Source organism: Crotalus tigris, unplaced genomic scaffold (assembly GCF_016545835.1).
Source record: "Crotalus tigris isolate CLP2741 ecotype Arizona unplaced genomic scaffold, ASM1654583v1 scf7180000017666.379230911805:20528666, whole genome shotgun sequence".
In the NCBI taxonomy this organism is placed as follows: domain Eukaryota; kingdom Metazoa; phylum Chordata; class Lepidosauria; order Squamata; family Viperidae; genus Crotalus; species Crotalus tigris.
In genome coordinates, this window is record NW_024096552.1 from 19,993,933 (window position 1) to 20,012,215 (window position 18,283).

At 33.9% G+C, this 18,283-nt stretch overlaps 1 protein-coding gene across 3 annotated transcripts in view; it reads right to left on the reverse strand.

Moving 5' to 3' along the window:
• Nucleotides 1-16,283, reverse strand: part of LOC120305291 (programmed cell death 6 interacting protein) — a 34,414-nt gene extending 18,131 nt beyond the window's left edge. The window contains exons 1-10 of one of the 3 annotated variants that reach the window (XM_039336915.1): nucleotides 15,936-16,283; nucleotides 13,584-13,638; nucleotides 13,025-13,094; nucleotides 9,775-9,902; nucleotides 8,475-8,628; nucleotides 6,156-6,256; nucleotides 3,709-3,840; nucleotides 1,667-1,889; nucleotides 689-812; nucleotides 57-234 (exon numbers count right to left, since the gene is read on the reverse strand). In XM_039336915.1, the coding sequence (XP_039192849.1) occupies nucleotides 57-234; nucleotides 689-812; nucleotides 1,667-1,889; nucleotides 3,709-3,840; nucleotides 6,156-6,256; nucleotides 8,475-8,628; nucleotides 9,775-9,902; nucleotides 13,025-13,094; nucleotides 13,584-13,638; nucleotides 15,936-16,141 (1,371 nt within the window). In that variant the 5' untranslated portion in view covers nucleotides 16,142-16,283. Of the gene's footprint in view, nucleotides 1-56; nucleotides 235-688; nucleotides 813-1,666; nucleotides 1,890-3,708; nucleotides 3,841-6,155; nucleotides 6,257-8,474; nucleotides 8,629-9,774; nucleotides 9,903-13,024; nucleotides 13,095-13,583; nucleotides 13,639-15,760; nucleotides 15,856-15,935 lie in introns of those variants that run through there. The other 2 variants (XM_039336916.1, XM_039336917.1) reach the window with 2 other exon arrangements.
• Nucleotides 16,284-18,283: the final 2,000 nt, after the last annotated feature.

Genomic DNA, 18,283 nt, shown 5'->3' on the forward strand with positions numbered 1-18,283 from the left:
CTACTAAGAAAAAGGTATGTGATTTCTTAATATTGCAATTATTACCGCAAACATACCTCATCCAGAATCTCTCTATTTCTCTGCAATAATTCAGGAAGATCTTTCATCAATTGATCTATTGCTTCAACGCCTCCCTGTTCAATCACTGACTTAGACTTCTGTAGAATAGATTGAGGAACACTATCCCCAGAAACATCTTCAATAGCAGCAGGGAGATTAAGGGATGCTAGCACCCTAGACAGGATTACATTATTTCAGTTTGCCGTCTTGCTTAAACAAGTCAAAGAGTGCTTTATGCTGATGCTATTTTTTACATCACCAAAAACATTATCAGATGAATTTATTGTTAAGAAATACCTTGCTTTGATTGGGAGTATAAGGAATTCAACCATAGACGAAGTTTCAATTACATACCAATCAAAAAAACCATTGAGACATTTTAAAAAACTAGACTTTCATTTTATAAATTGCTTTTCTCATTTGAATTTAAAGTGGCATACACAAGAGAAGGAGCAACTATCTGGAGAGGTCTCATTCCCAATCCAATGTCTGAAATTTACTTTTTTACTATAGTATTAATACAGTATATCAACGTATATCAACTTCAATAGATCTGTACTGCCAAATACTTTTCTACTAATGCAAAATTTCTCTAGAACCTAGTCAGACATCAAAATAATCATCTCACCCATTTGCCAAATTGGTGGCCTCTCTCATCTGGCCTATTGATCTATTAACCAACTCTGCCTTTCTTTGGTTGTAGAAAGCAAGAGCTTGCTGTACTGCCATAGGAACCATCTTCTCAAACAAATCTATAAAGTAAAATACCACAATTAATAAAATCCATTCATATTCTAGTCCTCCCACCATTATTTACCTGAAATTACTAGACTTTATGCTCCCCGTTGTTTTTCCAAAACAAGATTCACAAAGAATCAAATATGAACTTTTTAGTAATTTCACTTTTACTTATATCCCAAAACATAAATAAAGAGGTCTACCCTAGTGAACAGCCTCAAGATACTCCCACCTAAAATTTCAAGTGATATAATTTAAAGATTATCTAATTTTATTTTTATTCTATGAAATATCTGAAATATGGAAAGTTTAGAATAAATCCAAGGGTTTTTTTAATGTGCACGTCTTGAAACCTACAGTTTCAAGAAGTCTATCCTAATACTTTTAATGTGAAGGCAATGCCACCAAGGTATCCCACACATTCCAAGCTAGACATGCAACAGTGATCTTTTATCACCAAGAATGCAAACCTTACATACCTGTTTTCAGAAGACTTGGAGCCTGCTTGATAATATTTGACATTGAGTTTCAAAACAAAAGGATTACTAAAACTTTGTAGAAGACAGTAGATTATAGATTTCATTTGTATATTCTTTGAAGCATAGTTAACATACACTTAAAACCAAACTGGTATTCATTACCAGTTGATTCAAACACTTCAATAGTTTGAAAACTTTAATATCAAATAGTATACTGCTGAACTGATATGGACAATAAAACCAGTCCCTATTTGAAAAATACAAGTAAAAGAAAAGCTAATGGGTTGACATTCAAAAGAGACAACACAAATAATTTTAAATTCCAAAATCAGAATGGGATTGCTGAAATCATGTGTCCAATATTAGAATGCAGTGATAATCACACTTACCTGTAAATTTCTGACTCATAGGGATAGTAACTGGAGTTGCTTTCACAAGACTGACTTTTCCTATTGGATCAAGATCTTTAAGATCAGGAACTCTGTCATGATAGATGAAGTCATTATCCTTCTTTGCAGCACTAAGTGCACGGTTGATTTTGTCAGACAAGTCTTTAACATTTATATATTCATCGTAACGAGATGTCACTGTTTTTACAAGATCAGCAGCATGCTAAATTAAAAACAAAACAGTCTGAAACTAACAGTTTTATAATAACTGAATGCAATATTTCTGCATATGAGTATCACGAGTCATCAAATTTAAAAGGTGGCATGCATAATGAGTAGTGCTTTGTACATGAACTGACATTTAATTTTTACTCCAGAATTTCCTAGCATACCTGTTTTGTTTTATTGGATTTTATTTTGGTTTTCCAAATGCCAGCTATGGAAAATAGTCAAGTACTTAAGAGTTTTTCTATATAAGCTTCGCAAGCTTCACAATAACAAATTATTCTGATTGTTTAATATCAATTATTATTTGGACATTATATGCCTTTCACACTGGCAGTAAAATATTCTAACAGGAATTTACCAATTGTAAATGTCCAATTTAAATCTTACCCACTGAATTTAATATATGGGTAATTTATGCTGACAATGCTATACCTCTCTGCCAAACTCCCATAAAATGAGAACAGTACTTCAAAATTTAGCTTCTTAGCATAGGCTGACATTTTTTTTATCAATTATACAAGATAAAAATATTAGTTTTTGTTAAATACAAATGATGGATAAGTAGCAAATCATAAATAATGTTCAATTTAAATGTAGATACAGTATAGTCCAACAGCCATCAAAGCTCTGATCTAATGGCTGATGGTTCCCAAGTCTACTTACTGCAATTTTACCAAGTTGGCAGAACTAAAGTTAGCAGCAGACCTGATTAAGGTTCAGATCAAGGCCTGGCTTCTACCAATTACACAGTGTCTTAAAACCTGGTTTTGGTCTCAAGCCTGGCAGTTATTACAGTATATTTAGAGAAGGGCACTGTGCAGTTGCATTATGTATTTGATGGGTGCTTTTAGTCCAGGCTGTTTCATTTTTGTTTTTAACTGTGTTAATATAGTAACTTAGGGTTTTTTTTAAAGCCTCCAAAGTCTGTAAGAATGGGTGACTATAATAAATTTAATAAAAATAAATATCTTCAATTGTCTTAACATCCTTCAAAGCACTGTGCTTGATCAATCTAACTGGCATCCCGATTGGTTTCATCTGATTTTCTTTAAATACTTTATTAATTGTGGAGCTTGAAAAAACAAAACATTAGACAAAGAACGGAAGGTTATAAGCATCTACAATATCTGATTAAATTGTACAGGAAAACCCTAACTTTTCCCTTTATCCAGATATCTTTTGTATCAAGTGCTTTGATGCCTTAAATATTTCATCAGCAGCAGTCTTGGAGGGTAATTTTATAGTATTGTATAATTATATAATATTGTATAGGAGACCAAATCTGTTTTGTGCTATTGTGTAGTTTATTTATCTGTGCCATTCATGTCACTGTTTTGGAGTATCTAAATTTTATATTACCAAGTATAGAGTTTCTCTTGTGTTGCAAAATATTTGTAGTGGTTTTCTGAATGTTCCAAGTGATATTTGAGGAATTAAGTTATTAATGAGTGATACAAATCGTCAGGTTCTGTATCTTTCCAATATGTTTTTTGCTCACTTTGGTTTGACTGATAACTGTGGCAAAAAAATATGACTAACAATCAATTCCTCTGTCTAGAAAATCCTTACAGTCAATCTTGAATCCAGTGGAATATTTAGAATCTTTGTCTGCTCATTTCCAAGTGTCAGCATTTTTCATACAGGATGCTTCCTTTCTATGTGTTATCAATTGCTTCTATTAAATAGTAATGCTGGTAAAAGTTATAAACTAATCTACTTGAGAAGTTCTCAGTAAACAAATTAATATTTTTCTTAGTGCAATTATAATTTGCTGAAGACTATATTATTTCTCTCCTATTAAAAATGTTACTCACTTGCAATCTTGCAATTTCTTCACCAAATTTCTTCTGTTGCTTTGCCAGTACAGATTGATGGTACTCTGCATGGGCCTGCATTATGCAGTGTTTTGCAGCCAGAAGAGGGAACACCTCCTGGAAATAAAAATACTGACCAAGGGAAAAGTCCAACCACATAAACCATCACAGACAACATGGGATGCAGGAAGAAAAGGAAGAAGAACATGACATTAGACACACCCAATTAATGTTTTAGATAAGGCCTGGGAGAGGAAAGATACCAACATGCAGGGATTGTGTTTAGTGGAATTATGAATATTAATCTGTACAGTTAAATTCAGGAAATGTTAATTTGATTTAGAATTCTCCTAAATCATCCCTTCTATCATTCAGGTTAGTTTAGGAAGGATTAAGAATTCAAATATGCAAGGATACTATTACACATTATATTTATGAACCCAAGTAACACAAATTATCTAGACCTTAGTTTATGTAGATCACCCAGTTAACATTCTTGAGAAAAAATAATGAATTTAGTCCAAAGAGAAAGGGAGTCACTCAATAAGCTTAACACATGACCACATATAAAAGAGTAACATGATCCTTATGGTAAAGATATATTTAAAAATTGCTAATTCACATCAATCAAGATAAGATTGTAGAAGTGCCATATAATACAATCTTAATAAAGTTACTGAATTTTTTAAATTACTTTGCTTGCAATAACTACTTAAAATGTTATTTGCTTCTATTTGCTATTTTTTTGGAAATACCTGCCCTTCAAGGACATGAAAGTGAAGTACGTATCATCAGAGTATCTTTGGCTTGTCTATTCCTATAGTATTGCAAAAGATATCACTAAAAAGAGAAGATATCATATAAATATTAACAAAACTGCCAGCTAATAGTGAAGAAAAAAATAGGAGGAACGAGTGAGGATGAGTGTATCTACCAACTCTGCCTTTGGTCCATTTTCAAATTAATCTTTTTCTTTAAACATGCAAATTCATTTGAAACTGGAATTTCTACTGGTATCCTGAAGGTCAGTTCTACAATTTAACCCCTAATAGGCTAACATTTGTTTATATCCTGCCTTTATTATTTTTATGAATAACTAAGTGTTGTGAACATATCCGACACAACTTCCTATTCCAATTTCCCGACAACAACCCTGTGAAATGAGTTGGGCTGAGAAAGAGGGCAAAGTTACCCAGCTGGCATTCACAGCTAAGGTGGCACTTGAACTCCTGGTCTCCGGCTTTCTAGCCTGGTACAAGTCTGATTGCTAATAAATCTTACGTTTTGCTTACTTTTGTGGTAAAATAAAATATCATTGAGAATCATTACTTAGTATATTGAAAAGCAAAAAATATTTAAACTGCATAAATATGTCCACAGTTGATCAGCAGTATAAAGCCATATTATTATTTAATGAATTTATTTGCAGCCCATCTCACCACAAGGTGACTATATTGCAATACTGATGTATTGTGAAAGTATTAGTGAATTCCTGATGATAATATTTTCAACTGAAATTCAAAGCAGTGCTACTTATAAGCATGTCCCAATAGCTACCGTATTTTCCGGCGTATAAGACAACTTTCTAACCATGCAAATCTTCTCCGAAATTGGGGGTTGTTTTATACGCTGAGTCGTCTTATACGCCGGAAAATATGGTACTTTAAGCAGGAAGATATATGTCTTCAAGTATACATAAACCAAGTTTAAACTTGTGCTATTGTTCCTCTTTGCTCTCAGCAGCTATGCTATGACATATAACTGCATAAAATAACTTGTCAACCTCCTGATAATTAAGTTTTTAAAAAAATGTTGCCAAATGAAAACCACTCTAATAGCTCACTTTAGCTTTTCCAAAATTAAATACAACAATAAATTGTCTTAACCAAAGTATTGTATTATGAAAGATTATAGGAAGTATTACAGAAACAAATTTTCTTCACTCTTTCTCAATTGATCTTTTAAGCCTCAAATCAGCATTTGTGTGTCTCCGAACATCCAAAAACATGATGGGGTGTAATAGAAGAATCAATCTTCTGGTCAATGTCCACAGGATATTCTTATCACTTAAAGAAACCATCAATCAAATTAAGCGAGATATACAAAAGTAGCACATATAGAATAAGTATACACTAAATGTTTACATGCAAATATTCATATGGACTCAAGCATTCAAGCAACTCAGAATGTGAATATAAATATATTCTAAAAAATGTTCATTTGACTTTCTTTTTCATTTGATTAAAAATTAAGAGGTATTGGGAATTTTGTATTCGTTTCACATACTGAAATTCAAAATTAACTGCAACTCTTCATCTCATTCCACACGCCAAATGTCAAGCAAGGATTACAAAATATTTGAAATGTCACTGATAGCTTCAAGTCAGTAACTCAACATGTATCATATTTGTACTCCTTTCTGCTGTCTCCAGTATGAAATTACCAACCTTGGGTAAGGTATCCTTGTACTGGCACTGTTTGAATGCATCACCATAATAATCAGCAGCTTGGTTTGCAAGTTTAGCAATGATGGCATCTTTCATTTTATCTAAATAAAAAAGAACCAGTGTCAGTTTTGAAAAATTGAGCAGTATTTTTCTATTTGCAAAATCAGTGAACTACATACTGTCACCAGAATTTAAAGTTCTCCATTATTTTTATAAATCAAACAGCGACAAGAACTATATACAATATTATTTTTAAAATAATACCTAGATTTTAGTTGAAAATAAGACTTTCAGAAAATGCATAAAGCTGGATCATTTCTTAAAAACTTCCCTCAAATAATAAATTACTGAACGAAGCTCAAGGAATAGAGATTTCCCTTTTATGAAGCAATCTTAATAATAAAGTTCTTTCAAGATTTGCAAATTTTTAATTTTTGCACTGTTTTGATCCACTTACTTTAAATTAATGCATTCAAATAATACATAAGAGTATGAATTCTGAATTTCCCTATAGGAACATCAAATTATATCACAAGTTATGTATCTCTAAATCTTCTGTGCTAGACACTGACATTTGATGCTCCATAAAAATATTGTTTTTAAAATGTACCAGCCTTAATGTTATTTTATATATTTATATACAGACAAAAACAGAGGAAGTAACTTTATTCAAATGACTAATTCTAAAATATATTACTATTATATTGGCTTTGTCCTCAGATTCACAAAATATATTCTAGCATTTCTACTGTTATTAAGTACTTAATAATATTTTTTTAAAAGTTAGCTACCAACACAAGAACTAGTTTGGTCTAGTTCAGTGATGGTGAGCCTTTTAGAGACCGAGTGCCCAAACTGCAACCCAAAATCCACTTATGTATCATCGGATGCCGGATGGGCATGGTCCATTGGGTGGGTGTGGCCCGTTGGGTGGGTGTGGCCAGTTGGGTGGGTGTGGGTTCGGTGGTAACAGCAGACTGGGTGGGACTAAAAAGTTCAATCAATCAATTCCAACTTTGAGAGATTTTTTTTCCTGTGAAAAGTTGAAATTGATTGATTGATTGAACCTTTTTTTTATTTTGCACATGGCGGCAGAGGCCCAAAGTGAAAACGTTTTATAAAACCCAGCTGAAGTCCTAGGACTGGAGCGATGGTGCACGAGCCCACAGAGAGGGCTCTGCGTGCCACCTGTGGCACGCATGCCATAGGTTCACCATCATGGGTCTAGTGGTTAAGGCATCAGGCTAGAAAGCGCCTCAGCCATAAAAGGTAGCTGGGTGATTCTGGGCACTCACTTAGTTCAATTTATCTCACAAGATTGTTCTGGTGGACAAAGGAAAATATATTGAATATGTTCTCTGCCTTGAGCCTTTGTGACAATAATAAAGGCAGGATGCAAATAAATGTCTATTATATATTTTTTAAAATGCATTTCACGCAGCAGAATAGGTGTTCATATTATTGATAAACAAAGGGTAACAACTATAAAAGCAAAGATTTTAGATATTATTGAATATGGAGGCAAGAATATATCACCTGATGGCCATCCATAAATGCATAGTATGCTAACTTAATCATATACAATACTAATGCATATCAGCATTATCTATATTATTAAAATTTTAAAAATCATTTAAATTATTTCCATTTTAATGTTGACTTTTCTATTTTTAAATGTTTCTTTTTATATGTTTATTGACTATTGTATGTCACCCAGTTACTTACAAATTAGATAGGCAACTATATAAATTTATAAATAAATAAACTACACTTGAAAATTTTGATTGCCAATTTAAGAAATGTTGTTGTCAGGTATTTTTATGTGGATAGGCACAATTTATCCATATGAAAAAGTTTCATGGAAATAAAGTATCTTTTATAAAAGTAAAAAATATTTTATGTAGATAAAAATAAATTCTATACATTGGTCAAGGATAGTAAGTAAATTTGTTAAAGTGGTAGATTGCCTGTTATGTCCAGCCTTAACTACAGTATAATTGTTGTTTGTTATCTTGGTTTTATATTCTATATTTATATTTAATTGTTACTGATATACACTAACCAAAGTAGTAAGAAACAGATGGTCTTTCAATTCCTTAAATAAATGCATAAATTCAAATTCTTCAAATTATCATGATATTTTAGCTTCAACTTTTAAATTAAATTTTCTATCATTCAATATAAATTGAAAGTGCTCACTTCAAATTTTAAATTGAAAATATTTCCAATTTAAATAAATACACTAATACTCCCAATGATTTTAATTTCTGGTAAAAATAAAGTTATAAAATCTATATATTTCCAGTTTATATTACATACCTCTGGTAGCTTTCAGAAAAAAGACTTCTTGACCTTGAGCCAGCATGATAAGGCTTAGTGTGCCAACTGTATCTGGAGAAATGTCAACTGTAGGTTCTCGATTTAATGAAGAGAGGACGGTATCTTTAATGTGCTGGAAGGCACCACTACCAAACTTGAGAAAATAATACGTTTTATTATATAAGCATGCTAAATAATATATTGAAAAACACTACAAAATAGACATTCCATTTAAGGCACTGTTCCTATTGCATTTAGTTTAATTGGATGCCTGAGAAAGACTTAAGCTATTGTAAAAAGTTCTTATTGCATATCTACATCTAAGTCTGTTAGAACTTTATTGATATCTATACAACTTAAGTTAGCTGAGAGAAGGAAGTGGTTAGAAGCCTTAGATAATGAAAATATTCCTTGACTTGTAATAAAAAAATTAGGCAATATACATCTACATAATAGGAAACTCAAGCTTTTCAAATTGATGGTACATTTGGAATTTTGAGAACATATTGTTGATGCTCTTTTAAAATGGCTACTAAGAGTTTGTCAACTCACAAAATAATTATCTTAGAATATAACTATTCATATAGCACTGTTGTTTTAGAATACATTATTGCAATTCTTTTATTATTCCTATTATCTGTTTACCATTCCTTATTAACCCTTCTAGCCTAAATTCTGTTTCAGAGCAAGGGTCACAATTCCAAATTGACCATGTAAACAAAAAAAGATTTAATGATGCCCACAGAAATTTTAAGAAATATAAATTAACTTGAAGACTGATGCTTTCCTTTGTGACATGCCAACTTTATTTTAATATAAACAGTTAAGCAGGACAGAGATGCTGGTCCAAAGGAGATCATGATCACCACTCTTCTCTTTGATACAGAATATTCATCTAAGATCAGACCTAGGCATTTTATGGCCCCTGGGCCACATTGGGCCCTTTGGCTATCACCTGTCTGGCAATAATAATAATTGGAAATTAGAAATCAAATGTACATAAATGTATACCATGCACAAAGTACAACTGCATTATTTTTATTTTGAAGGCAATTGCTATTTTTTTTTTTTTGAATTTATGTATGTTCATGCATGTCTGCCACCATAACAGCCCTATTGGTTCAGCCATGCACAACAGTCCCAGTTTCTCATGTGGCTCTTTTGAAAAATTAATTGCCCACTCCTATCTTAGATAGTTTTCCTAGTTTGTAATTACTGATTTTTTTAAGATACACTCCTAAGTTCTGAACAAAACAATTATAAATTCCAATAAATAGTTAATCATAAACAAAAATTGTACCTGATAATATTTAGCAGCAGCTTTCATCCCTTCATCACTGTCAAGATTCTGTTCTGATGCTATTTGACTGGCCAATGCTCCACAATTAAATAACACGCATGTTTTCTCATAGCCTAAACTTGCCAGAGCTGAAACAAAGGTCATAAAACCAACATTCTTATCTATAAATCAAACAATAATGAAGTCTGTACTAATTAATAAAAGCACAAACATATAATAATAGATAAACATCAACAAATCTGCAGATCTATGGAACACATTAAGTTATACACAATCCTTTTTTTAAAAACCAAAATTAAGATTAGTTGTTTTCCAGATGATCTAATTGCTAATAACTAACCTTAAAGCTTTTATGATTTAAGATGAAAATATTTAAAGAATTGTTATTGTAGTCATATCACTGTGCTGTTTGTCTTTACTGGTTCTGGGTAAACACAACTAGCTTGATTTCTTGAAAAGTAATTAAGATGGTTCCATTTTCAGTGGAGCTGACAACCACAGCAAAATGAAGAGCCTGTGAATGGATTGGCTCTTTAGAATTCCAGACCAAGGAGAGGACCTGGTATTAGCCACAAGCATTCCATACAATGGTTATGCAAAAGGAGATCAAAATATAGCGTGTCTCCAATAGATTTTAGAGTTCTCCAACCCAAGTGAAAGTAATCGCTGAGTTGCAAGTTCAGAACAAGGACTCTGGATTTGTATACTTGGGTTTCTTAATCAGTTCTGGAAATTGCTTGTTAATGGCTTTTGAAATAGTAAGAAATTTCAGAATGACAAGTTTCCTTTTATTCCTTGCAAAATAAATTGTATGCAAGTTTAAGAATTTAAAAAATTCCTACTTGAGAATAAACAGATGAAGGGTGATTAGAAAATTGATTTTCAAAAATCAAACAGACTAAGGAATCAGATAGATTTGAAATAATATTTTAAAATTAATTATCAGTAGCCTACCTGTTATTTAAAATTCTATTTAAAATATATGAAGATTTTGAAACTAAGTATAAATCTACCTGTGATAAAATTCTGTTGATTAGGGGGGAAAACATGGTAAGAAAGGTTTTTGAAAAGTTGAAAAAGAGAGAACAAGAAAGTTTAATAAAGAAAAGGACGAGGGGGGACATGATAGCAATGTTCCAATATCTCAGGGGCTGCCACAAAGAAGAGGGAGTCAAGCTATTCTCCAAAGCACCTGAAGGCCGGACAAGAAGCAACGGATGGAAACTGATCAAAGAAAAAGCAACCTAGAACTAAGGAGAAACTTCCTGACAGTTAGAACAATTAACCACTGGAACAACCTGCCTCCAGAAGCTGTGAATGCTCCAACACCGGAAGTTTTTAAGAAGAAATTGGACAGCCATTTGTCTGAAATGGTAGGGCTTCCTGCCTGAGCAGGGGTTGGACTAGATGACCACCAAAGTTCCTTCCAACTTTATTATTATTATTATAGAAAGAACTAAAAAATATAGTTAAAGAAAAAGAAACCCACTAATAAAGAATGTAGCAAAATATTCTAATTTTGGAAGAATTCAAGGATATATGGGAATAATGCACCCTGAAGTTATTTTTAAAACTGTCTGCTATCATAAAAATGAATATAAAACAAATTATAGAATAGGACAAGACTGAGGCTTTATAAACATGGATTAAAAATGAACACATTACAAGTAATCATCAACTTACAACAATTCGTTTAGTGACTGTTCAAAGTTACAATGGCATCGAAAAAAGTGATTTATGACCACTTTTAACACTTATGACCATTGCAGCATCCCCATGGTCACATGATCAAAATTCAGATGCTTGAGAATTGACTCAAATTTATGATGGTTGCAGTGTCCCGGGGGTCTTATGATCACCTTTTGCAGCAGTCTGTTAAGTAAAGTCAATGAGGAAGCCAGATTCATTTAACAACTGTGTTTCCAACTTAGTAACTGCAGTGATTCACTTAACAACAATAGCAAGAAAGATTGTAAAATGGGGGAAAGACTCATTTAACTGCCTAACCTATCAACAGAAATTTGGGGCTCAATTGTGGTCGTAAGTCGAGGACTACCTGTACAAGAATGATACAGACTGCAAAAATGTCAAGGACCACTAAAACAGCAAAACATTCGTTTTTCTTGGACTATTAGCACACATCTATAAACCACCCAAATATGAATCAAGTTCAGCCCCTGGTAACTCCATGGACACATCAATGCAGTCTACTTAGTAACAGTAAAAATAGATTTGCCTTCATCTTTTCTTTTCTTTTTCTTTTTCTTTATCTTCCTGTCTAATCTACAATCCTGGTATTTCCTAGAGATTTCACATCCAAATACTACCCAACCTCATCCTAGTTATCTTCTGAGAGTACACAAAGCTAAATGCTATTGAAATAATAAGTTCATTACCTTTACTATCTCCTGATAAAGTTACAAGCTCTATCTAAATGCTTGGTAGATATAGGAATAAAATCACATATACAGAATATTTCTAATTACCCCTTCTTGCTCCCAGGTGAACAGACTGAGGTTTTAGATTATTTCCCCTGACAAATGAGATGGTGCCTTATATTGACAGGTTAGTCTAACGTTATTACACTCTTTATTAATCCTGCTTACATTTTCTGTATCTCTTTTGCAAATTAGTTGGGGTTTACAAAGAAATACATTTTTATAAATATTAAATATTCATACTTTTGCTTTTGGAATATATGTCAAAGTGGAAAAGAATACCTCTGGCTATCAAAATACAAAATAACAATGTGGTTCAATTCTGGTTCTGACTTGATTCTAGTTCCTTTCAACTGACAAAGCACTGAAAGTAGGCAATGAACAGAAAAACCTGAAAGGATATATAGTATTTACACAGATAGATAACTACAAGTTGCCTTAACAAATCAAAAACCTTTAGGGTTTGTGAACACAAAGAACATAGTTGCACAACCAACAGAAAGTAGTCTTCATAGCACAAATCAATTTCATATGTATCATTCCCAGTAAAAAATTTTAATAAAACTAAGCAATCTTTTACCAACAATATTATTATGTTCTAACACTGCTTTGTTTCTAGGGACCAAAACAAAAGTTATATTCAAATTCATGAAGGAATCCACATGTCTCTTCTGCAGTGAAAGTGACTTTTAAATAAGAGTCACATGAGATGAGCAGTATAGCAATTTAATAAATAAGCAATTCTTAAATATAGTAAGTTAAAGAGGATAATTTAGATTCCATATATTTTGAATTCTGTAATAATTAATTACCAAGTTTGACAGATCCTCCAAACAGTGACCCCTTGTCAAAGGCATCTTTCCAGGTAAAAGTTACACAGATCTGAAAATATAAATAAAAACAGTAAATTAATTTCTAGCTTTAAGACAGGTATAAATGTTCCAAAAAGGAAGTTTTATAAGAAAATTCAACGTATGTTTAAATATATATATATATTAGAGTTCCTTTTACATTATTTTACTATTATAAACAGAACTGGGTGTACAATCTTTGTTTTAATAAACATTTATGCAATTCAATTAATTGGACTAATTCTTAATTTCTATAGAGTTGAGTATATACAGAAATTTTCTTGAGAAACTAATACATTCCAAAACTGTGATTGACATGTATCCTTGTGATCCAAAAGAGTATTTTCACACTGTGTAAAAGATGCCTCTCCAACGCTGATGTCTTCACAGTCTCACTTATTTTAATTAGGAAATATAGCTTAAAAGTACAAGATTCATTCAAAAGCAACTTTATATTCCAATGTCAAATACTCTTACACAATATATTGCATTTTAAAACAATATTTAAAAGCTTTATTACCTGGTTTTCAGAAAATGGAAATTTTGGTTCTATGGAACACAGCTGATCATAGTATCTGAAATAAACAAATCAACCCCCATAAATGTATATGTTGTTGCAAATATACCAGATCTGGACTCCAGAAACCCATGAATGAGATAGATGGCTCTCTATCTCTACATGAACACATAGTCAAATCTTCCTTCCCCCCCCCCCTTTCTCTCTCTCTCTCTCTCTCTCTCTCTCTCTCTCTCTCTCTCTCTCTCTCTCTCTCTCTCTGTGTGTGTGTGTGTATAAAGATTTTGTGTGACCAATTTTTTTAAGTAAGATGTATAGCACGTTGATTAATATTCACCTAATTAATTAGTATGTGTTTTAAGAATGTAATATGTTTTATGAATTTCACTGAGTGAAATTAAAAAATCTATTTTACCAGAAAAGATTTTGTCTTTTTAAAATATAGCGAGCACACTTCATAGAGAAAGGCTGGGCAAAGAATGGGGCTTAATATATAAACAGACCATACATCAATTCTTTATCTTATGGGATATTCTATTTATTAATTTATCTCTGAAGATTTAAAAAAAATCTAACTTCCTAGAAGTATTTCCTGCCCTCATGGTATTTTAAATGAACGAGCAATAGTTACAACTAAAATGTTGGACCAACATTAAATTACTGATTTGATTTTTATACTGAAGTGAAACATAATTTATGGTGCAAAATAGTGGGAAAATGTATTATCTGCATTTCCGTGCCATTCTTTCCAAAATTATTGTGATTATGAATCAGTTCCCATGCTTATGGGATCATATGGTTGTCTTGAGCATCAATCACTGATCCATAATCACAATAATTTTGGAACGAAGTGGCACAAAAATGCAGGTAATACATATGCCCAATATTTTGGGTCATGAATCAATAACCAAAACAGAGTTAAAGCTCAGGCCATCTAGGTTTATAAATGCTTTTGCATACTACCCAGATATTAATTTTTAGTAAGAAATATTCTTTAATTAATGGAATTTTGTATAAAATAGTGTGCTATACATGATGTTTGACTTTTAGATGAGTAACCTGCTGAATGCCAATATTAATACTTTTATCATTTGTATACATTATATATAATTTGTGTATAGCAATCTATTTCATAAAGGTAATCATTTATGAAAATTTAAGTAATACCAAACTTACTTTTTCTAATTTAGATTAATCTACCCTAGATTTTCAGTTAGAGACATTTAGCATTTAAAAATAATCTTCAAATTTCTCTAAAATACCGATATATTATCATTGTTATTTAGCATATGATGAGAACATGAAAGAATTAAACATATATATACAATCCACTGATACAATTGCAGGAACAATATTCTTGGCCTTCTTGGAAAATCATCATCCAGGAAACTAACATCAAATTAGTGACAATTCAAGAAATTTTATTGGAATGGTAATTTCAAAAACATATTTAATTTCTACTTCATTAAATATGTTTCATGTAATTCTAGAAATTGCATCTCCCGTGAATGCTTTCAAGCAAGATAAGCTAATAGAACTACAATCTAAAATTTCACAGGACAACTACAACCATTAAAGGGAAATTTGCACATATGGAGATACATTTACATAAATATCATAAAGAAATCTACAATCACATAAACTTCCGGATCAATTTTCCCTATACTGTAGTACAAGAGGGTGACATTCAACTTTTCCAGTCCGGTTGTCTATTCATATTTACATCTTTTGGCGAACTCATACATCCTTCAGTAAATTTTTTCACCCATAATTCAACTGTGAAGAATCAAAAATGAACTGGTTTCCAGAATGCCTAATATTTGGGCGAGGGGAGGGGGAGACTGTGCCCAAATATTAGTCACAAAATAAATCCAGAAGAAAGCATAACCTAGAAAAACAGGAGGCATCACTCTGCCCGCATCTCTGCTTCTACTACCCCGAGGACCGGCAAAGCACCAGGAATGAGCTCGTGACTTCTATTCAAGGTGTCTAGCGAAGGATGATGACAGATAGAGCGAGCGTCGGCTCCTTTATATTACCGTAACTCTCAGCTACTAACCCACACTCAACAACACAAAACCGGTGTCATTTTCGTTGTTGTCGTTTTTCTTTTTTAAAGGCGGATAAGGAGGACCGCTTGGAAAGCATCCAAGTCGTCACCTCCACCTTCACCCACCCACCAGTAGCGTGGTGTCCAGTTGTCACGCCAGGCTGGAGCCACGGCAGCCGCCTACGCTCAGGAGCTGGCTCAGTTTACTTGCTCGCAACTCAGCAGGCAAGGGCGCGGCCCACGCGCAGCCTCACTGCGGGCCCTCCCGCGCGCCCTCCCCCTCCCTTGCCATCCGCGCGCCTCACCTCAGGAGGGTCTCCAGCGAGCTCTCGTGCTTGTCGAGCGAGCGCCCGAGCGCGCTCTTGCGCAGCTTGCTGAGTTCTTCGGCGGCTCGGCAATGTTCGGCCTGAGACTCCCCACCGGGGTAGGTCTGCTGGATGAACTTGCAGAGAGGTTTTGCCAAGTCTACCTCCGAGGTTTTCTTTAGTTGCACTGTAATGAACGACGCCATCTTCGTCTCTTTCTCGTTCACTTCTCGTTCCCACCCCCCACTACTTATTTTCCTCCTCGACTCGACGCTGCACCAGATACTGCTAGCCGTTCTCCGCAACTCACTTCCTGATTCTACGTAAAAGTTCCGAGTCTCTATGGTACTCTCGGATCATCTGCGTCACGCTCACGCGCCCGCAGTCGCAGTGACTTGGCTCCGCCTATTCACAAAGGATTTTACCGTAGCTCCACCCAGGCGCCTTTTATTTACTTCTGCCCAGTATATAGAAACGTTTTACTTCGTGAAACTTCCTGCTATTCATAAGCACAAGAGGTGGAGGAAGCAGATTAGAGAAAGAGGGTTTCTCTTGCAAGTAGCGCTGTTGGTGGCCTATTTCATATAATCTGTAAATCCGAGGAAAGTTTCCGATGCAACAAAAGCAAACTTTTTAAAAAAGTAAGATAAGACTGCTATCTTATGTCTGTTAATCTTTGGGATGACTGCAGAAAGGATTGTATAGCTCTTATACTGTAACTCTGGCATACTCATTTTTTTCCAATGTATACATTCAATGAAATGGTCTCTATATACAGTATTATAACTAGATAAAATGTGCCAGTGTAGTGTGGAGCTATCCAGAGAGAGAAATATTTTTGGGAATATTAAAAAGGCAGAATATATTTCCCTAAAGGATTTTAAAGGCAGAAACCAAACACACAGACCCCAAGTCTCTGTCCCAGACAGAAACCAGGTCAGCAGAAATGCAGATATGATAATCTTGTCAAAAAGATTGGAGTCAGGAAACTGGGATTAGAAAGAAAGATCCCTAGAATCAACAGTCCCTCACACCAAAAATCGAATAGTCATCAACCACAACCTCAGGGAAGCAGGATATGACCTTTGGGACATAATAGGATTAATTCACCACCATCAGAATACCAGAAAGGCACACTCAGACTCAGGTCAAAGTTCATGCCAGAGGAACATACCTGGGAAGGTATAAAACCCCACTCCCTACTACATGTGGTCACTTTTTTTCCAGAGCCATCTCTCTGTCTGGCTGTCCTCTTCAATAAGCTACAACTTTCTTTCTAAAGCAGTCTCCATGTTTGTCTATTTCTGGCTTTGTTCACTGAGGTTCTTGTTATGGATGGATTGATTGAGCCTTCCAATCAATGTGGAATCCTGGCAATTGCCTGAATTCGTGTTTGTGGCCACATGAAGCATCCTGTAATCATGTGACTGATGGTTGTGTTGAAAACTGGCATTTCTGGTTTTCAGCAGAGTTGTACCCATAGCAAACATTTGTTCACTTAACAACTGTGATTTTTAAAAAAGGTCATAAAATCAGATTGGCTATGTGGGTGACCCAAATTATGACTGTCATGAATTACGACAGTGATAGGCAGTCTCCATTATGGTTGTAACTCAAGGACTCAAGATATCATCATTCTGCCATTTCATTGTTCTCTCACACTAAGTTAGGAAAGGCCACAAAGTACTTACTCTGCTGCTGAGTAAGCTATTTATAGCTATTGCACAATTCTAGTAGATTACCTGCTCATCTTGCTCCACTATATAAGAAGAATGGAAGAAGAATGATATGTATAGCTGAACAGGGCCTGGAGTATATATTAATAAGGCTATTCTAATCCCACTCATGATCTTGCATCTCATGCAGCTGTTGAATTCTTTTACCTTTAGGAAAAAAATCTTTTAACACTAGTATTGTTAACAATGATTTAAGGTCCCTTACATTATGGAACAAGGTAAAGGCACTGTGTCATGATTCCAATAGATGAGACCAGTAAAAACAGAACTTCAAGGCAAGAGGTTTCCTTAAAGAACCTATGTATTGGCTACAAGTATTGGCACAGCCAAAAGTGAAATCTGGAGTTCCAAAGGTTACAATGTTACAAAATTGAACTTCCCACCCCAGCATTATGTCATAAATCACATTCCCCAATAAACTACTTTGGCCGGGTTTCTGACAAAAGGCTCAGCCCACCAAAATCCAGGCAGCAATGACCTTGGTTCCCACAGGACAAATTATTGTTTAGTCTAACCTTAAAATCACATTACTGTGGCAACCGCAACAAAGCAGAAATGGCTTCAGCCAAGATCATTGCAAATAGAAAATGCAAATAGAAAAAAATATGGCCA